At 44.1% G+C, this 22,699-nt stretch overlaps 1 protein-coding gene across 1 annotated transcript; it reads right to left on the bottom strand.

Moving 5' to 3' along the window:
* Nucleotides 1-434: 434 nt before the first annotated feature.
* LOC123402665 (ADP-glucose phosphorylase) lies at nt 435-5,876 on the bottom strand. The gene is made up of 3 exons (XM_045096602.1): nt 5,310-5,876; nt 1,193-1,483; nt 435-993 (listed from the first exon to the last, which is right to left on the bottom strand). The coding sequence occupies exons 1-3, from the start codon at nt 5,802-5,804 to the stop codon at nt 733-735; spliced, it is 1,047 nt and encodes a 348-aa protein (XP_044952537.1). The 5' UTR covers nt 5,805-5,876; the 3' UTR covers nt 435-732.
* Between the last annotated feature and the right edge of the window lie 16,823 nt (nt 5,877-22,699).

Genomic DNA, 22,699 nt, shown 5'->3' on the forward strand with positions numbered 1-22,699 from the left:
ATGTTTGCTATATCCTGCGTCCAGGTGAGGCAAATTTCACTGTTTTAACCTTTTTACGTAAGTTCAGCCAAATTTGACTTCGGCTGGGGAAAAATTCGGATCTGATCCTTTTGCTACCGGCGAAGTCCTTGGCGGTAAGATATAACGACCTACCGCCAATGCCCCTGACGGTAGGAAAATAACCTACCGTCAGAGAGGCTAGCGGTAGCGCACATGATCCTACCGCCAAGGGATCCGACGGTAGGCACTCACGATCTTCGACTTAGATTTTTTTTTTACGGTAGATGTGCAACCCTACCACCAGGGGCCTTGACGGTAGGTAATTATACCTTACCGTCAAAGACTCCGGCAGTAGCAAAAGGATCAGGTACGAATTTGTTTTTCAGCCGGGGTCAGATTCGGCTGAACTTACGTAAAAAGGTCAAAACACAAAATTTTGCCTCCAGGAGATGCGTCTATTACATGTGAAAGAGCGAATAGATCCAATAGTCTATTACATCTTGGGTAATTTATAGTTGTACACTGAATCATAGCTATGCTGTGACAACCAATTCGGTAAGAGGCTCAGCCAACTTGAGTTCAAGAGCATCCTTCCAGGTAACAGAATAACATTAGTAAGGTTAAACCTTCCAAGTTTGATCAAATTCTCAGCAGTACGTGAAGTTGACCGTCGACTCGGATTATTAGCGATGTACAAACTGACTGAGAAACAAATCACATGTAAGTACCGAACTATACCGAGCTGTCGATTTCCCTCAGAATTTTTGCAGCGTCTTCAGGGAAAACTGGGTTTATGTGGCACCCGCTTCCCATCTCAAATCCACCGATTACACTCAACTGTGGCACTATTTGGAGGAACCAATGTGTGTAAGGTAGACAAGATGAGGAGAGTCCAAATGGTGCGCTGTGGATCATATAGTTGAATGGGGGATCATTGAGTTGCTTACACAACTTTTGAAGCATGCTTTTCAACAGACCTGCAAGATCCAATACCTGTGGACAACATAGCAATCATTAAATGCAATAAAAAGGGCAATGAGCACAGCCAGGTGGCAGGAGAAGCCGCGTATTCTATGAAGTTTATATCCGCACTTCAGGCTATTACACTTGCATTTCTGCAGACAAATGTGATTTGAACTAGTATGGTTTATACAACAATGGAAGAACAAACAGATTCAGGAGCAATTTATACCTTATCCTGATCTGTTTCATGGAAGTAGGAGCTATGTTGCCGAGGAATAATCCATATCTCAAATGGATAAGAAGCTGCAAAAGGGACAATTGCAGAGAAATTGTGTGTCTCACTAACCAAGATATCCTTGGACTGAATTGCACAGAGGCTGCACTTTCCTGAACTCTCGAAAACCTCCTTCATGCAGTTAAGCCGGGAGTTAACAGATGGAGGGACAAAAGGAGTTCCCAACATCTGGCTGTGTGAGTGTGCCATTGAAGCTCCGGCAGATGCCCCTTGGTTTTTGAACACCTATGCAATATCAAAACAACGGAGATTTTCAGCACATCAAGAGGAATTTAGCAACTACCTGATCAAGCTACAGTGAAGAAAGTAACTCAAGTAGCTAATGATACATGGAAGGGCTCTTACATGCTCGTAACTTCTACAGTACCACAGCAGCACCAGCAAGAGAAATGAGGACAATGAAATATGAATTTGAGAACAAAAACGGGGGATTGGATGATTTGCCCCACTTTACAAGGGGTTGGATGATTTGCCCCAGTGTTATCTCAATGACCAGTGGCCCCGGCCCCACCCGGCAGTCTCAGGGGGGAGGGCAAATTATCAAATTGAGAAGTAAAGTGGGGCAAAAGATCCAATTTCTCGACGAGATGTTTTTGAAGTACCGATGCATGAGCAAGAGTTGGAAGTACCTCAGGACTAACATAAATGTTACAAACCCAATTGTTGGATTGGGATCGCACAAGGGGATTGGGTAAGTTGGGGAAGGGGATGAGATGAGTCTTGGGAGAAAGTAGGTGAGAAGAAGAAGCAGAGACGTGAGAGATCAGATCATACTCATTACATGCCTCGACCAATACAGGGGTTCAGACTTCAGTGTTAGATACATCCTCCACACAGCACAGGGCATAGGCATACAGCACCAGCCTCACGGGCTACAGCCCATACACATGCCAGGTCCAACACTAGTCAGGGTGCCGGTGTGACATTTATATAATTAATAAGCAGGTTTCATTCGTATTTGAGTTCAAGCGACACAGTACAGAATATGAACCATTAAATTCTTACAAAAAGCCAAGAATATTTGAGAAGTGAAGGTAAGAGTTCTAGCACATTCGTCCTCGTTTTAAGTATCGAAAGCAAGGAAAAATTCATCCAACTACACATGTGCCCCAATTATAGTTTGCATTTATGGGTGACAGCCACCATTGATGGTGTGTTAACTTTGCACCTTCTCGGCATTTGTCTTTTAATACACAATAACATGCATTTATATGTGTTTCAGAAAAAGAGATGCACAAAAAGAAAATGACACATGCATAATATATATAAATAATTGCATACAAATAAATTATATTTTTATATGCACAGTGTTAGGGACTATAATGAAGCGTTTAAACAACTTATGCAATATAAAAACTTCAATACTAATGCATGAGCATTTAACTTCCATAGCAACACACAAGTAATTAGCTAGTGTAAGAGTGTGATCAAAGAGTTGAAACAAGCCACTGAAGTATTGAAATTACCTTACCAGTAATTGCCATTTCCTCAAATCAGCTAAGGGGTTCCTACAAGCACAGATATGTTGTGTGGCAGTGCAATAAAGAGAGCTGAGCATGAGAGCAACACACTGAGTAAAAAACTGCACTATTTGACAAAAGGGGCTGATTAGACATGTTGATTGAAAATAGTGCAGTTTTCACTATTTGTCAATCAACACGTGTAATTTCGTCTGGCATGGCGTTGACAGTGATGACATTCAGAGGCTGGGTGGAAAACTGTGTGGGCCAAGGGGCCTGGATGGTCTGGGTATTGGCGACATGGACAGATTTGGCAGGGCCTTGCGTTTGCGATGGTCTTGGTTGCAATGGACCGACCCCGACCGCCCACGGGTGGGCTACTCCCCTGCAACAAGGTGGATATGGATCTCTTCCGAGCTTCTACAACCATCACCTTCGGAAATGGGCAGAGAGCTTTATTCTGGCACGATAATTCGAGCGGCCATGGGCAACTGAAGCATGTGATGCCTGCCTTTTCAAGATTGCTACTAGAAAGAATAGATCTGTGCAGAAAGAGAAGGACCGAAACATCGCCGGCATTACTACAATGGTTTAGCTTGGCGAGTTTTGTGCCTTTGGGGTGGATCCAGCAGATCGAGCTCATCCCGGAACGATAAGACTCCCATCATATGGAACCTGAACAGCTCCGGAACCTACACCGCAGCCTCAGCCTATATAGGGCGAATCCATGGCTTCCACCCAAAGTTCGAGATGGAGAAGATCTGGTCCGCCCATGCTGAGCCAAAATGCAAACTCTTCTCCTGGCTGGCTCCATGGCAAGATTCTCATGGCCAACATGGTGGCGGTGAAGGGATGGCCTCACGGCCCCCATTGTCAGCTTTGCCTTGAGGCCCCGGAGATTGCGGCCCACCTTTGCAAGGATTGTCCTTTTGTGGTCGTGGGCCTGGGATCATATTGAGTCCTGGTCTGGGGAGGCAACCACGACTACCCTAACTCTCCCGAACCCTAGGGGCGTCTCCGACTGGTGGGATTGCATGCTTTCAAGAGTCCAAGGAATCGCAGTGCCACCGCAGTGGGCACCTTCTCTAGACTATTTGGACCTGTGGAAGGAGAGGAACCGTTGTATCTTCAATGGCACACGCCTAACCCACCTTGAGGTGGCATCTCTGGCTTTCGGGGAACGTTAAGCAGCGAGAAATGGCGTTTACCAGGCAACCGCCAAATGACGGCATAGGCTAGTCGAGTTTTTCCTTATTTGGGGGTTTTGGCATGTCCCCCTCAAAAAAGTGTCAAACCTCTTTGTACATGGGTTACCCTCTTTCTTCTTCCATATGAAAAGGTAGTGCTCCTGCTGGTTCCAAAAAAAGTGTCTAATCTTATGCAAATGCATAAAGAAAAGAAAACAGAACAGAGAGGATTGGAAATTTGTTGTTTAGTATCCATTTAGAAAGTGCATGACTGTTGTCCATTTCTGTAATAATACCAAAAAGGTTTTGACATAAACATCAGTCCCACAGAAAGTCCCCCTGAATACAAAACAATCTAAAGCATAACCTCCAAGCTAAGCATACATACCCGGATATTAACATTTGAACTGTGCTGCCAAAGCCCAAAAGGCACATGTATGCACCATCCGTGAAACACAACAGATCAGATGACACAGGAATTATCACATACCGTTTTGGCCATAATAGTGTAAAGCAACAGGAAATCGTGTTTGCCAGGCAACCGCCAAGTGAGGGCATAGGCTAGTCGAGTTTTTTTCCTTATTTGGGGTTTCGGCACGTTACCCTCAAAAACATGTCACGCCACTTTGTACATGGGTTACCTTCTTTCTTCTTCTATATGAAAAGGCAGTGCTCCTGCTGGTTCCTAAAAAAACATGGTCTAATCTTATGCAAATGCATAAAGAAAAGAAAACAGAACAGAACAGAGAGAATTGGAAATTTGTTGTTCGGATTCCAGTTAGAAAGGGCATGGCTGTTATCCATTTCTGTAATAATAATACCAAAAAGGTTTTAACATAAACATCAGGCCCACAGAAAGCCCCCCTGAATACAAAACAATCTATTAGCATTTGAACTACGCTGCCAAAAGGCACATGTATGCACCGTCCATGAAACACAACAGATCAAATGACACAGGAATTATCACGTACCGTTTTGGCCATAATAATGTATGTTTACTCCGAAAACATTGGTACATTGTACGGAGAACAAACAAGAAACCGTAGGACTGCACAAATATCTAAGTTGGCCATAATATCTATTGAAGTCTACTTTTAGTTGTCAACTATTGCATCGGTTTGATTTCAAACCAACTCCTAAATCGTTTGGTTCGTCCCCTAAACTATTACAACTATAAGTTTTCTTGACATCCTTTGTCATGTAACATTTTGTTTTTGTTCTACTAACTTCTAGGTAGCAACTGCCAAGGGGCTAGGAGCACCTTCTAAAGACATCGCATTGTTTGTTTGCCATTCCTCTAAGGCCTGTAGAGATGGCATTTTACACTACGAAGTTTCACCAATTATCAAATGAGATACACCCAGATATCTAAGAAGAAGGGCTGAACTTAAAAAAGAGAAGTACCTGAACGTACTTCACCGCTGGGTGCTCAGCCAGCTGCTGCACCCGACGCGCGTACGCAAGCAGGACGCCGCCGACACCCTCCGCGTCCAGATCCCAGAGCCGCACTTCATGGTGCGGCGTCTCGATGACCACGTCATGGAACCCGAACCCCCTCACGGCGCATTCCCCCGCGCCGACGGGCTCCTCGTCCTCCGGTGCGGGCGGCTCCGCCTCGCGCCGCAGCGCTGGGAAAAGGTTCTCGATCACGCGGATCTGCCACGACGGCGACGCGTCGGGAGCCGGCACGCGGAATATCTCCGGCGCGCACTCGGACTCGCGGCCGAGGCAGAAGGGGCAGGACGGCTTGGGGGCGCCATCGTCGGGGCCCGGGCTAGGGTTCGCCGGGCCGTGGGACTTGAGGTCGGTGGGGCGGCGGGAGCGCGCCGGCGAGAAAATCACCCACCGCCCGAACACGGCGTCGCGGCGCGCCTCCGAGGTTCTAGAAGCTTCCGCCATCGACTTTCCGTGCTCGCAGGAATGGACGACGCTTCGGGCGAGTTTTTCTGGCCGATTCCTGCGTAGAGCGTCTCCAACTGGATGTAGAATTCCTCGTGCAAGAATACCTCAAACTTCCAGACGCGTCCGCTGCTAGTGAACAGTCACTCTTCAAAATTGCCTAATAGTGACGGTAAATCCTCAAATCCATATACTCTGTCATGTAACATATGTCGCATCCTCGATAAACCTAGCGTATAGCTTGAACCCTGTTCGGTAATCCTCCAGCTTTCGGAATCCATAAAGCTGGAAAACTGCAGCTCCGTCTTTTTCAGCTGCAGCTACACCAGCTTCGAGAGCGGAGTTGGGAAACGACGGGATACCAAACAGGGTCTTGGCCTTCACGGCCGCTCTTGCCCTCCCCCTCGCACAACGAGCACGTGAATCCTCATTGTATCCGTGGTCGTGATTGTGTCATCTGATGGTGTTGACGTCGGACTTTAAGCCTAATGTCACGAGAACAAGGATGTCGCAGGGGTTGCGTCGCGAGAAAACGGTCATCGATTGGGCATGACGATACATTCAATTGATAGTCGTCACCTTTGACTTCACCATGGTCACGTGCATCAAGCCGTCGGGAAGCGTCGGTTCTTGGCGTCACTTGTGTGGACGCAATGGACTCGTGTAAGAGCAACTCTGCTTGCAGAACTAGGGTTTCCTCCCGGGACCGGCACGGAGCCATCCAGAAGGCTAACTCCTTCTCGTCCCCGGATGGGACAAGGTTTCAGTCGACGGATCTAGAGTTGTTGAACTAGGATTTGATGTTGGTCTTGTTAAAGAAGGCCGAAGATCGCCGAAGAGGAGCTTGGGGGCAAAGTGGCATGGACTAGAAGTGAAGTGACAAAGATTTGGTCCGAGATGCGGATAGGAACGCATATTTGTGAGGTTGACAGGCCATCATTAGCCAAATCCAATCCGCCACACATATGGGTTGAGTATGAGGAGGGTCGCACTGAGACTTTAAGCTGACTATGCAAGGTCCTGCTGGGTGTCAATTTGTTGTCTAGATAGTGACCTGTGAGACTGTTTGGACATTTTGGGAAGGATACGGGGGGCCGGTTGTAGATGCTCCTAGACATCGACCGGGATAAGGGAGCGATCGGTCGAGCGTCGGTCATTTAATTTGTCCATCTGTAGCTGTTGGATTTGTACCCCCACGTCATTCTCTTCTCACAACTTCGTCCCCACATCATATCTTCTCACAACTTCGCCCCCACATCATATCTTCTCACCACTTCATCTCAATCAAATAGTTCATCAAAATTGGTGAAACAGGTTTATTGACACCATGAGTGCCGAACTCACAGAATGCATGTGAGCGATCATAACAGCAATTGTGGCAAATCCACAACAATCTCTTTGGATGTACACTCAAGACTCAACCAACAAAGAGGCACCGTTCCTGTCTGAAAAATTACGAGTTCTTCTAGAATTTACGGAAGCTATCATGGTAAATAATCTATCAGTTGCAAATTACTCCCCTCCATTTCTAAATATAAGTCTTTTTAGAGTTTTCAATAAAAAAACTACATGCAGATGTATATAGACAGATTCACTCATTTTGCTCTGTATGTAGTCCCTAATAAAATACTTAAAAAGACTTATATTTAGGAATGAATGGAGTACATTCCATGAACATGCCAACAACAACGTGATACAAACTACATTTCACGAGCATGCCGACAGGAGCGTGGTACGTTGCTATCAGGCAGGCAACTCGTGCGAAAAAAGAGACAATGAAGACAGCTAAAATTCGGTTTTACTAGAACTCATCTGACTGAGTTTAATTTATATCTCATTCATATTTTCAAGTTATTAGATGTGATATTAATAGATTTGTGTGTGCTCACATGGATTGTACCTAGTATTTTGTAGCTGTCTATGTTTATCAGGTAAATGAGATCAAATTATATTTCATCTAGATGAATTATGAAAATCTCTGATAAAATTTAGCAGTTGTAAATTAAATTCATGACAATAGCAGAGTGATTCTACCCCAATGTAAAAAAAAATCAGATTACATTCCTTGAAGATGCAAAGGACAGCGCACCACTTTGCTATCACTCAGGCAACTCGTGCAGAAATAGAAACAGGAACAGAGAAGAGACTGCTATTAATTTGTCTGAAACTTAATTAAATTTCAGTCGCATTTCTAAGTATAACAAAAAAAGACATTGAAGGCGAGCAGAGCACAAACTCCACGTTCGTATTTACACGTTGTATAACAGGAAAAGTGCAGGATGAAAGTCTTCTAGTACTGTAGAACACAATTGCACAAGGAGGAGTGGTAATCCTACCATATGTTTGCTGCAAGCCAGCCGCTGGCAATTCCATCATATACTACGCAGAGAAATTGTCTGGCAAATTGCAGAACCAGGCTTACGCGGACGACACCGTGTCACGCGCACACCGTACCGACGTTCCAATCTAGACCTTATCGACCTCCCGGAAGCCGCCACAGCCCCGGCGGCGGCGCCCGCTGACGACGGCACCGTCCCCGCATATGGAGGCCGCGTGCTTCCCGAGGAGCTCGGCCAGGAACCCTCCCTTCTTCGCGTGCGCCTCGCAGCTGCTGGCGGGGCTGCTCGCCGCCTCCGCCTCGGCACTCTTCCTCCGGCGGCGGGCGCCGGCGCCGACGGTCTCCCTGACGAGCAGCCGCTCCAGCTCCCGCGTGATCCACTCCACCTCGTGCACGTCCAGCAGCGTCGTCGGCTTCCCCGGCGACGGCGGCGGCGGGTGCGCCGTCCTCGCTGCTGCCACGGCTGCCTTCTCCATGGCGAGGCGAGTCAGCGTCTCAGCCAGATGAGAATGAGATTGACGGGGTGCGAGAGGAGGAGGAGGAGGAGAAGTCAAGTCGGTCGAGGAGGAGGCGAGGATGGCATGCCCGCTGCTTGCTTAAACTTTAAAGTTAGGTGATGGTGGCCTGGCGGGGAGCAGAGGCTGACGGCGTGGGGCCGGCGGCATTGATGCCGCGCGAGTACGCGTGGTCAACTCCGGTAAGCTCCCCGAGTGCGTTGGCAGGGGAAAGGATACGCGCCACCGGCAAACGAGGCGTCGTTGGCTGCTCCTGCCCGTGCTCCTCGCCTGTTCCTTCTCTGTCTGTTTGTTGTTGCAACAGACGCTGCCGCATGCATGCAGCTGCAACCTCTGCTTGGTAAGGAGTAAAATTCAAATCGAGACCTATGGGTTTAGGAGTGCCAGCAGTTGCAGGCATTCGGTGTCTCTCCAACTCGTAGACTGTATCCGAGCAGAACCTATATTCAAATTCGAATGGCAAATTTGAATGCACCATCAGTTAGTACGTGCGTGCGTGGTTTGGACAAAATCATGCGAAGCACTCCGTCAAAGTTAAGGTTATTAGTTGCTACTCTACTGGCTGTATTGGTGGGGCTGGTAACTCGATCGTACGGCCGGTCGTTAGCTTAGCTGCATTCACGGGGAGACACGTACGTACGACGCGATCAATGGATCCATTTGTGGATTGTTTACGGGCTCTGAACGTGCAGACAGGTTAACACGACACGCGCAATGATTAGATTAGATGCCACTCCGAGGTGGTTAATTTGCCCAAGTGGTGGCTGCGCAGAACTGGCCGGCGCGCCAAACTCGATTGATGCTGCCCGCGGCTCTCGAGCCGTCGTCGCCGTGTGCGATCCAGGTCAAACTACTGCACTACTACCAGCAAGTGATCGTGGAGTACGTCTATACTATACTATTAATAAAAGATCAAACGAAAATTTCTATAAGTACACACAACTATTACCCCCACAAAAACAAACACCAATCACCACCACACAATTAGTCAACAAATTACAATCTAACGGCCTTTCACCATCCATTCAGCCCGACGGTGTGCAGTTATCAAATTAACAAAGGCTGACCGTGCTCCACCTCCTCCTACAACGAACAAGTGTTGCGAATTCGGCCGCTCGGTCCGCCCCCGCCTCGCGCAACCGCCGTTGCCCCCGCCGCTCGCACCCGTCCGCACCTCCCGCCCGGCCCGTCGCCGCTCGCCTCCGCCCGCATCGCTCGCTCGCCCGCTCGGCCCTGCCCCTGCCTCGCGCAGCCGCCGCTCGGCGCTCTCCCCCGCACCGCCGAATCGGCCCATCCCCGCCAGTTTCGCCGCTCGCACCCGTCAGCGCTGCCACGCGCCAGCGCACCCCGCTGTCCCCGCCACCGTCGGCGCTGTCCGATCCCCCACTCTGGCGAGCCTGCCGCACTTCCCTGCTTACTCTTCGTTGGACGTGATGGTCGCTTCCGTGCCCACGCGTGCGACTCTGGTCCCGGGACCTCGAAGGTCGCCATGGGCCTCGACGGCGCGCCATGGAGTGGAGTGTCGCCTGCTCCATCCCCAATCAATGCATGATGAGACGACGACCAGATCCAGCGGATTCGCGATGTCGTCGAGCCCCCCCCCCCCCCCCCGACTCCATGGACTGGAGCTTCCCGTCCTCTGCCCGGGACGCCGCTCAAGTGCTCCTCGCTTGTCAAGGTCAATCCCCCCTCTCTCGATTTCCTCTTCTTCACTCCCCTTCCCTTCCCTCCCCTCCCTGACATGATGCATGGGATTTCCTTTCCTTGGCAGGTGCACGCATCTCTTCTCTCATGGATGGGTTAGGTATTTGGCTTGGTCGCAGAACTCCGCCGAGGAGGAGAACATTGACCACTCTTCTTCTCTTCAACAACACCAAGAACGACCCAGCCAACCCTGTAACGAAAGGTACTCTCTTTGCCTCCAACTGCTCTCAGCTCTCCGTGTCCATCGACGCTCTCGTAATCATGCCATGGTTATCCAGCATTGCAAATGGATATACAAATGTAACCTGACCTGGATATGCATAGGCCGTCATTTGTTCAGTTCCCATGTAATTAACTTGTTAGTTCCGAATGAACCTGCTACGTTGGTCTTTGTGGGTAAATTGCTACAATTTAATATCTTGTGGGTTGAATTATTTCTGTGGGGATTGCCACAGTGTAAACCGAACTTGATAGGAAGCACTAGCAAGTGTCGTTCCGAGACTCTAGATCGATTTATGTCTGAGCTTCTGTTGATTTTCATGTGGTGTTGGTTCTTTTCTGTATGAACCAATTAATGGATGTACACGACATGTTTTTTCTTGGTTCGTGATGATCTAGAGCCTGAAATAGCTCGAGCATGCATCGGGTTGTTGAACACATGGGTAGTGTAACAGCCTAGAGAAACTACAACGAACTATATTCAGTTTTGATGTTCAGGTGCGCCTACTAATTTGATGAGGCAGTGTAAGTAGACTATGTGCCTAAAACTGACCCTACATAGTTTTTTTATTGCTCAATTAATCGAATTTAATTTCGTTGTTCCTTGTTTTTTATTTTTATTTCAATCACTCGCAGATTACAGTCTGATATGTTCTTTTAGCGCTGGTGATATGGTTTCAAAATAACTGTGCAGTGATTAAGAACAACTTAAGTTTACTTTGTGCCTGAGAGTACATGCATTTCTCACAGTGCCGGGATTCAGCCAGAGTTGTGCGTCTTCGCCAGCGATTTTCTGTTCCCAACGAATCCACAAGTACACTAGCTCATTTTTGTTCCTTTGATTTTCTTGTCCAAATTCATGCTTTGATTTTCTTTATGTACTTTTGAGCGATTCAGATACGATGCAAAAGGAGAAGTTCAAATTTGTTCTTTAGAGAAATGGTGCTTTAATTTTTCTGATGTCCTTTTAAATCGATGCTTGTTAATAACTCTACATGTTTTTTTCAGGTTAATTGCGAGGATACATTGTTGTAGAGAATTGATGCACATGTTCCAGGCCAAGATTTTCATCCTGCTTGAGATAATCATTCGTCCAGGTACATGCTTCAAACAATTCGCTTATCAGTGCATATTCTGTATTTGATGCCCTATTGTGAGACTGAAACAATAACCTACGACACTGCTTGGTCAAAAGGCTAAATTGCAGCTCCATTTAGTTAGTGATTACCTAGTTCCTTGCCATTTTGGTGGGTAGCGGTAGTTATAAACAAGTATAGCCACAAGTAAACTATTTTGTAGTAGGTATTAAACAGTTAATTACCTCATGTTTAGTAGTTAAAATACTGTTTTTGTCATTTCATTTTTCTAACATGACTTAAGGAAAAAAAGTTCTAAACCAAACCAATATATATATAAAGAACTTTAAAGTAAAGTTAGTTAATAGTTACACTTTTAGTCCTGGGCATGGGTTGCCTTACATTTGCTTTCTTTATATGTTTGAGCAGCAAGGAATTTTTAGGGATTTCAGGAATATGATGATTTCCTGTTGTTTTCTCAATTAGCGGCTTTATTTCCTCACTACCTTTCTTCAGCCCCTCCCAAGATAGAAACATAAATTGATGTTACTGATGGCTCATACAGTTGCTTCCCAGGTCAGCCAAATTGATAACTTTATTATTCTATATTGCACAACATATTCACTATTCACAATTATCAAAATCAACCAAGGAACCTCCAAAGATGCACGGGGTAAATATATCTTGCTGTTTATTAAAGTCAGACAGCGGATTTCAGCACTCTGATTGCATTCCAATTTACGTGATCGTGGGCCCCTTGAATGTCGGTCGAGCGTGTGTTGGGCGCGCGCAAGCACCTGGCACGGTTGGGCACGCGCAAGTGTTTTCCTGGGTCAGGCGTTGCCGGGGACGCGCAAGCACCTGCCTGGGTCGGGCGCAAGCGTCTACTTATCTTACTTTGGTAGACATATATGCATATGAAAAGGTACTGCCTTTAGCTCGGTTTATTTACTTATAGCTATATATACTTAACAAAATAATTATAGCCAAGACAGAATGTATATGTCCATTAAGCTGCAAATAAATATATTTTTTGAAATTGATACCGGATATATAGATTACATGTTCTTGTAAGATATTGGTTATTGTATACTTATTTTACAAATCACAAAAAGAGCCCTAAGGCCGAAAGAAAAATGAAATTTGAGCTACAAAATCTGAATTAACTACCTCATGGGATACATTGTTCATCTTCAGGTTTGGAGGCCCGATTCTCCTGTACGAATTATACTCCGTTGGGTCATTTGGACCAAGTGAACTGTCTTGATTTCTTCAGAGATGATAAGTGGCAGTATTTGATCACTGACTCTAATGATTGTACTGCCAAGGTATGTACGCCATTAATTTTCCTCTTACCCTCTCTCATCCACTCCCTCTTTTGATTTAATCCCGCCTATCTTTTTTTTGCTCCTCTCCCTCATCTGCCCTTCTCCTCTTTGTTAGTTGAATCTGGTTAGTTCTTTACTTCTTCTGCAGGAGTATGACACTGGTACTCATCCAGAGGACTAGCATCAAGAGGACCAGCATCTATTAGTACATACTTTTCAATTTACATAAGTATTGTTGAGGTAATTATTTCCAGAATGTTAGAGGGCTATAGGTATTTGACTGAATAGAACATGCCCGGGTGTGTATGTCACCATGGCAATACTGCACTTCAAGATTTCATAAATTTAATCTTTAGTTCCAACGTTATTTTCTGTGTAGATAAGAATAGCAGTAGAAGAGCTCGACGACAATGAATGACAACCATATGGACATTTTTGGCGTAGTCAATGAATATAGGCCAGTGAGCCATGGATTTTGGTTTGCTCCTTTTCTCCTTTATGAGATGAAGCGAGGAACATGCTAAAGGGGATATTTTCAATGCTGCACAATTATGTCGTGTGATGTTTACATATTTTTGGACCGAAACTCAGTACATTTATGTATTTTATTTTGGGGCCTGCTGTTGTGGTGATGATTTGATTGGCTGAAAGAGAGGATGTTCAATGCTCTTGATGTTGTACATTTGGCATGGGCTTACTTCTACTTGGATAATATGATGGTGATTTGTTGTAAGATTATAAAATATTTGGTAGACGAGGTGGTTTGCCTAATTGGAACCAGAGTAAGAACTAGCTTGCGCTTAAGTAGGGCCATGACAAAATATAAACATATTTGTATGAAAATAACAGGATCACACGACAAGCTTGATACCGATTTGCATGAAATTTATACAATAGATGGTGTGTGGAACATCAAAATCTGCATTTTGAAAAAGTTCTTGCAAATTAAATTTTACCGCTCCTGCAATGAAATATTTTGATTGTAGTGCCTTTTGTTTAAGTTTTCTTCCAAACGCTCTGATGCATCAAATTAATGAATTGGACAGTCTTTCAACATGATAATAAGTATATGCATTCCTTTTCTGAATATATTTGAAATATGCTAATATTGTTGGATTGTGTTTAATTTAATTGGTTGTGTTCTAATTGTTTTACCCAGAGTTTGTATTTTCTGAGGACCTGTAAGTCACGAAGTCGGTGATTTATGTTTCCAATGTGGGTAAACTGGAACGGAGAAAACCTTCACTATGGAAGGTGTTCCACATGATAGGCGTGTTTGTTATAGGGCTCCCAAAGAATGATTCATGATGCTAGAGAAGAGAAGCTCATCTGTCTCAATACACATTTGGTGTGAGTATCTTGGAAGTTGATAATGAAAAATTGGGCTGGTTGTTTTCTCTGATTTCTGTTTGATGCAATCCTGCGAAGGAGGAAAAATTCTATAGCTTTTCTATTGTGGGTTTGGCATCACCTTTTTTGGGAATAATATCAAATATGTTATAAAGATTCTATTGTGGGTTTGACATCACTTTTTAGGAAAGACCATGACAGTATGGATTTATCAAACATACGAACGGTACTGAGAACAAAAGCAAAAGCATCATGAAGTTACTAGACGTGCATTGCACGTGCACGCTTACTAGTTTAGTTGTACAAAGATAAGAAAACGTCGAGGAGTTACACCTGTAGAGACAGGTTCTTGACTTGACATTCCCACGCACACAACGTGTACATTTGTTTACGTACGAGAGATATCAACGAAGCTAAGTGGACTCTTAGTTAAGAACCAACTCTAAAACGTGTTTTTAGGCACTTTGTAAGAATGAAAGATGAATCATATGATAAAATTATATGTACTATATTTTTTAATCAATTATTATACATGTTAACTACATGATGAACAATAAATAATATATCAATGACTTATAACGAACAGTTAGTTATACTATTAACCATGCTCTAAGCATGATCGATCGATACATACATACGCGATACGCCACGCAACTGCCATGGTCGTACACGTGTGGAGTACAGTAACAATATGTTATCTTGCATTCAATATACTTCGGCTTCCATAAAAAATATCCTTTTGCTGCATTCATGTCCATGTGCATGAGCACACCATGCAGGTCCAAGATAGACATAAATACACTCGCAACAACTCTAACTCTAACTTATCGATTCAATTGGATGATGTTTTTGTCCGTCTTTTATGTGTTTGGGTCGGTCATCCGTTTAGTGTCCGTTTTTTTTAACATTTGGGTCGGTAGTGCATCCAACGTCCGCGACCCATATTTATCGGCATGGCCGACTGACCGTCCTTTTTCAACAAATATGCACATGTTTTGTATTATTTGACAAGCATACATAAAAAAAACATAGTTTCATAATCAAATAAAGCACAATTTTCAAATAAATAAGTATAGTTTTACAAATAAATAAAAGTTAATGGGCAATACGTCAAGACAAGTAGACCGTTTATTCATCAGCATCTACTTACTAATCATTCACCTTGAGACATCTATCCAGAACATCTCGCTCGTATTAAGTTGCGAGCCCCGCCCAAAGTTTAAACTCAAAGCAACAAACAACTGCATTAACGAACTATGCATAAGGCAAACAATCCTTGCAATCGTGGTCACAAGCACCGTTGGTTTCTCCCTGGTGGCAACATCACATCCCCTAGTCTCATGTTTCCGTCACTCAAGCTAGACATGAGGGGCATGAACCCACAATCATGCATAACGCTCCCTCTTGGAGTTACAATCTACTACTCGACCAAAGCAATACAAAATAACGGAGAACGTGCATGAACCACTAAAGAACATAATATAAAAGGATAATCAAATATATAACTCATAACAATATGAACATAATCTCATAATCCATCGGATCCCAACAAACCGAGCATAGCAATAGCAAGAAAATTACATAGATGCCTTGATCATGTAGGACACCTCACAAAGGCTAATCATGGAAGCACAAGATTGGAGAGAAGACATCACATAACTACTGGTCATGGACTCATGGTCCAAGGAGGACTACCCACGGCACGTCCGGGAAGCATCCATGGCGGTGGAGAAGATCCCGGAGGTCAATCCTCCCTCCGACAGGGTGCCGGGAAGAGGTCTTCTGACGCTCCCGATCTCGGAAGCGCTGCGGCGGCGGAATGATAGAGAAATTCGTGATTCTGGATGTGATGGAAGGGTTTCCTCGCGGAGGAGTAAATATAGGCCAAAGGAGGGCGTCAGAAGAGGTGGGCCCACCCAGGCGGCCTGTGGGCGCGAACAGGGGCCAGGCCGCGCAGGGTGGCCGCCTGGGCACCCCCCGGATCCCCTCTGGCCCATCTTCGGTGATCCGGAAGCTTCCGTTACACTGATTTTTATATATTTTTCTCGGGATTTTTGGGGCTCCGAAAAATTGGGTAAAAGCCCTTGCAAAAAAGACATCAGCAGACAGAAACTGGCACTGGGTGCGCCGAGTTAGTAGGTTAGTCCAAATATGTGTAAAAATATATAAAAGTGTAGCAAAACATATATCAATGTTATCCAAAAGATCATGGAACAAGCAGAAATAATATATACGTTTGGGACGTATCAACATCCCCAAGCTTAATTCCTGCTCGTCTTCGAGTAGGTAAATGATAACACAAATAATTTCTGTGGTGACATGCTAACATACATATAAGAACTTCAAAGTAAAGCAAGTAATATATGCAATTCGAGTCAAGACAATAACAAACAAGAGTCTATATTTAGTATTGAAATTAGCAAAGTAAGAACATAAAGGTGCAAGAGCTCTAGCTGTCCGTGACTCGAATGTCTCCAAATGGTGTTTGCGTCCAAGAAGAGGGAGATGGGTTTAGAGATATTATTTTTTTCAATTGAGAACTCAATCTACTAAACCTCACACTTGGTCTCCTTCGGAATCTTATTTTGACTCATCCCAGACCACTAGTCAGGCACAAGTCAAAATGATCCTCTCCCTTTTGACTTTGAGCACTCATGCAATGGATGAGCGCAAGCAAGATATGTTGGCACTTAGGATGGCAAATAGAATAATGATGGGGAAGGAAGACAAAAAGGTGTGAAAGTCTCACATCAATGAGGACAACCATAGGCGAGAGAAAGCCAAATGATAGATATGATGTGAGGAGTAGGGATTGCCATGCAACGGATGCACATATGAGCTAAGGTAAGCTCTCCAATGTAACTAGTGGGGGTGCATTCAAATTGCTTGCTCATGAAGATCTAGAGCTCATTTGAGGAGGCTCATCATTGGAATATGCAAGCCAAGTTCTACATTGTAAGGGTCCCCACATACTTATGCATGAATGATAATCTATATGTAGTACAAATATAACAATGGAGTATGAGTGTGGATCTTCAGAAGGAATAGTAGTGTTGTCCCCTTCTCTATTTTTTCCCTTTTCTCTCTTTTTTGTGGCCTCTTTGACTCTTTCTTTTTTATCTCTCATTTGTCCTCTTTGGGATCTTTTAATTTGTCTTCTTTGGGATCTTTTCCTCACTTAAGGGCAACACTCTATGTTTTACAATAATAAAAAGAAGATCATCACACTTTATAAGAAGTATTGAACATAAAGACAAGTGAAAACTATCATGATGTATGCAAATGTATGCCTCTGCCAGCGTAGCAGGATATGCAATGAAACTAGCGCATCATGTAGCAGTAATAAGGGCAAGGCCCAGCTATCATGCGGATCCTCGATCAAGCAAAAGCATGTATGACATGAAGATCAAGTCATGAGATGGTGGATGTTGCATGGCAATGTATCTCGGAAAGGCTATGGAGATGCCTTAATAGGTAGGTATGGTGACTGTTCTGAGGAAAGATATAATGAGGCTTATGATGACAGAGCGTATCATGCCAAGGGTTTGGATGCACCGGCGAAGTTTGCACCAACTCTCAAGGTGAGAAAGGGCAATGCACGGTACCGAAGAGGCTAGCAAAATATGGATGGTGGAAGTGCCAACAATCGAATACTCGCATTAGTCCGAAGAACTCATACACTTATTATCGGTAACTCTCTATCTAGTCAGGAAATTCACAAAGAGACAAGTACCCCGAGGAGGAGTGTTTGGGGGTTTGGTTATCCTTGCGCATCCTCGACCCATGGTAACGTGAGGATACTCTATATATTCCAACCCCTCCAGAGGTTAGCGATCAATTTAGTAGCTAGAGTTCTCAACTATTTTTTAGTTTTTGAAAAACACACGGATTTCCCAAAATAAGACACCTATCACTAACAGGCTCAAGCTCTTGGCACCAATAGTCCAAACATTACTAAAATCAATACCTCAAAACTATTGCAAGTTACTACTATACTTAAATAGCAACCTACCTACTCATGCAAGACACACAATTCAGTGCAACGAGCCAACTCTCTAAAGAAGATAAGCATGATAACTCAAGAGAGTTCCAAAAGCAACCTAAATAAAAGCTCTTAAAAAGATAATGCATGAAAACTAAGAGCTAAGCATGACATCAGCTATGTAAAGATAAAGAACACACAAAAAAGATAAGCATGAAAACCTATGTTGTGTTCTAGAGTGGTATGGAGCGTGTTTCTCTCCCAAACAAGGTAGGCTAGGTTCCGACTTGTTATGACCAGCAAGCAAAACTAAAAAAACTAAAAAAAGTAAAGAGCGAGAAAACATAACATATGAAGTGATAAAAATTTAGCATGGAGATGGACGAACTTATGATTGTTGATAGAGAAGGGGATGCACGGGGCAATCCCCAAGCTTAGACGCATGAGTCTCCTTGAATATTTTTTGGGGGTGCATGGGGGCATCCCCAAGTGCTTGACACTCCTGAATCTTCTTTCAGCATCTTCCATCGCATACTTGAAAACTCCCTTCATACGAAACTCATCATAAGCTGATTAGAGTGGTTAGTACCCATGATAAAATAATTCATTACCTACTGGAAATAAAGATTTTCATGAAAAGCTACCTTTTCTCATGATTTCCAAAAGGTTTTTGCAAAGGAAAAACAAGCTTAAGATTTGCAAAATGATGAAAATGCAAAACGTGGCAGAATCTGTGAAAAACATAACAACATGTAGTAAATAATTTTTTTGGGGCACTTCTGCAACTCAAATAAAAAACTCAGAACAGATGCCAGAAAGACAATAATATAGAGCATGCTGTAAAAAAATCAGAGCAAAAAGATGATCTGGTGATTTTTGGCAAATTTTTCCGTCAAGCAGACAAAATCCGTTTGTGGACAGCATGTCACAACTTTTGAACTTTTCTTGCAATCGAAGGCTAAAACTTGGCACAAAGCTTGAAAATAAAGATACAGTGATGTTGCTACAGTAGTAATAAGCTTCAAGACCACTAAAACTTAAAGTAAAAACAAATTGGGTTGCCTCCCAACAAGCGCTTTCTTTTATGCCTTTGAGCTAGGCATGATGCAAACAGATCAAGTTGTATCAATTGAACCATCACAAAGATCATCGAAAAGCTTTTCAATTGTACAACTAGTCTTGAGAGGACTATCAAAGAGAGGCTTAGTGGCAACACTTCTAGGAACAAAAGCAAAGGTAGTGAGACCAATTGGAATTTCATTTCTAATTCTATTTAAGAGAGGTATCTCTTCCAAGGTCTTAACAGTTTCAACTCCCCTAGCAATAGGTATACTCATTTTGGGTTGAGGAACCTTGGGTACGTTAATGAACCTAGGTCCCTTCTTTGCGGGGGTTTCTACCTTTTTAGTCTTGATGGAGGATAGAGTAGTACCTAAAGTTTCAAAAATACCCTCGATCTTATCAATCCTAGAAGGATCCATATCATGGGATTTAAGGGTCTCCAAAATTTTAATTTTTTTGTGCATGGAGCTATCAAGTATATTTAAGTTCCCTTGAATCCTACGATCTACTTCATTTAATTTACTCATGCTTGTCATATCTAGCTCTATCTTCTCAAGTTTACTCATAATGTGAGCTAAAGTGATATCATCCTTTATGTCAACAATAGGTGGGTTTCCTACACGATTTTCCATAACGTTAAGAGCTTCCCCAACGGGAGATTCCAAGAAATTCCCTCCTATAGTTGTGTCTAGAACAAACCTATGCCAAGAAGTAATACCAACATAAAATTTTCTAAGAAAAATAGTGGTCGATTGCTTCTTGGTGGCTCTATCTTGAGAATTTTTAATTCTATACGAAGCATCTTTCAAACTTTCTCCAACCCTTTGTTTGAAGGTGACAATCTCTCCTTCGGGTGCAACACTAGAGGAAAAGGACTTAGGCATACTAAATAAACAAAGCAAAGTAACTATTTTTTTGTGGTTTTTGGTATAAGACTCTATAGCAAAAACTAGAAAGCAAACTAACAAGACTAAAAAGCAAAGTAAAATATAGTGTGCAACTCCCTTATCTTGAAGACTGGAGTCCCCGGCAATGATGCCAGAAAACTTGCTTGATGACGAGATGATGAATATACTCCTCGCTTCTCGTTGGTTACCCCAAGTGCAAGGTGGAGATGTAGTCTGCACCAAGTTTTCCCTTACACGGAGACTGTAAGGTTTATTGAACCAGGAGGACTCCTAGGATCAACAAGTAGGTGTCCCCTGCCCTGGTGCAAGAAGAAGACGTGGACCTGCACACACACAAATAACTTTGCTCCCAACGAGTACAGAGAGGTTGTCAATCTCTCCGGCCTTGTAGTTTGCAAAGGATCAAACAACAAGCGGGAATAGTGATAGTGATTGCAACGAAAAAGTAAATGAAAGCAGTAAATGGTGGAGCTGAAAGAAATCATGGTGATATGGACCGGAGTCACATGATGTTCACTAGTGATGTCTCTCTCCCAAAAGACAATAAACAACTATGCTTGGGTAAACAAATTACATTTGGGCAATTGACAGAATTATAAATGCACCGCAATGCTAATTATGCTACTTGAAAGTTAGAGGCTCAATAGTAATGGGCAGTACGCCAAGACAAGTAGACCGTTTATTCATCAGCATCTACTTACTAATCATCCACCTTGAGATATCTATCCAAAACATATTGCTGGTATTAAGTTGCGAGCCCCACCCAAAGTGTAAACTCAAAGCAACGGACAACTGCATTAACGAACTATGCGTAAGGTAAACAATCCTTTTAACCGTGGTCACAAGCACCGTTGTTTTCTCCGTGGTGGCAACTAGACATCCCCTAGTCTCATGTTTCTGTCACTCAAGCTAGACATCAGGGGGCATGAACCCACAATCATGCATAACGCTCCCTCTTGGAGTTACAATCTACTACTCGGCCAAAGCAATACAAAACAACGGAGAACATGCACGAATCACTAAAGAACATAATATAAAAGGATAATCAAATATATAACTCATAACAATCTTAACATAATCTCATAATCCATCGGATCCCAACAAACCGAGCATAGCAATAGCAGGAAAATTACATAGATGCCTTGATCATGTAGGGCAGCTCACAAAGGCTAATCATGGAAGCACAAGATTGGAGAGAAGACGTCACATAGCTACTGGTCATGGACTCATGGTCCATGGACGACTACTCACGGCACGTACGGGAAGCGTCCATGGCGGTGGAGAAGCTCCCGGAGGTCAATCCTCCCTCCGGCAAGGTGCCAGGAAGAGGTCTCCTGACGCTCCTGATCTCGGAAGCACTGCGGCGGCGGAACGATGGAGAAATTTGCGATTCTGGATGTGATGGAAGGGTTTCCTCGCACAGGAGTAAATATAGGCCAAAGGAGGGCGTCAGAAGAGGTGTGGCCTGATACGTCTCCATCGTGTCTACTTTTTCAAACTCTTTTGCCCTTGTTTTGGACTCTAATTTGCATGATTTGAATGGAACTAACCCGGACTAACGTTGTTTTCAGCAGAATTGCCATGGTGTTGTTTTTGTGCAGAAATGAAAGTTCTCGGAACGTCCTGAAAATCTACGTAGAATATTTCTGGAAAATATGAAAAATACCTGCGCAAAGATCCACCGGAGGGGGTGAGCCAGTGGGCCACAAGCCCTGTGGCCGCGGCGTCAGGGCTTGTGGGGCCCACGTGGCTCTGCCGCCCCCAAACTCAGCTCTATTTATTCCCTTTCGTCCCGGAAAAAATCAAGAGAGAAGATTTCATCGCGTTTGCGATACGGAGGCGCCGCCACATCCTGTTCTTCACCTGGAGGGCAGATCTGGAGTCCGTTTTGGGCTCCGGATCAAGGAGATCGTCGGCATCGTCATCATCAACCTTCTTCCCTCTCCAATTCCATGAAGCTCTTCATCGTTCGTGAGTAATCTATTTGTAGGCTCGCTGGGCGGTGATGAGTAGGATGAGATCTATCATGTAATCGAGTTAGTTTTGACGGGGATTGATCCCTAGTATCCACTATGTTCTGAGATTGATGTTGCTACTACTTTGCCATGCTTAATGCTTGTCACTAGGGCCCGAGTGCCATGATTTCAGATCTGAAATTATTATGTTGTCACCAATATATGTGTGTTTTAGATCCGATCTTGCAAGTTGTAGTTACCTACTATGTGTTATGATCCGGCAACCCCGGAGTGACAATAACCGGAACCACTCCCGGTGATGACCATAGTTTGAGGAGTTCATGTGTTCACCAAGTGCTAATGCGTTGGTCTGGTTCTTTATTAAAAGGAGAACCTTAATATCCCGCAGTATCCATTTGGACCCCGCTGCCACGGGAGGGATGGACAATAGATGTCAT

This window comes from Hordeum vulgare, chromosome 6H (assembly GCF_904849725.1).
Source record: "Hordeum vulgare subsp. vulgare chromosome 6H, MorexV3_pseudomolecules_assembly, whole genome shotgun sequence".
NCBI lineage: Eukaryota > Viridiplantae > Streptophyta > Magnoliopsida > Poales > Poaceae > Hordeum > Hordeum vulgare.

Bases quoted from the DNA above. Each gene is read 5' to 3' on its own strand.
- LOC123402665 (XM_045096602.1), bottom strand. From the start codon at position 5,804: ATGGCGGAAGCTTCTAGAACCTCGGAGGCGCGCCGCGACGCCGTGTTC. The intron at 1,484-5,309 runs GTACTTCTCTTT...GATATTGCATAG, and splicing joins CAGCGGTGAAGTACGTTCAG to GTGTTCAAAAACCAAGGGGC. The intron at 994-1,192 runs GTATAAATTGCT...TGTTGTCCACAG, and splicing joins ATGAAACAGATCAGGATAAG to GTATTGGATCTTGCAGGTCT.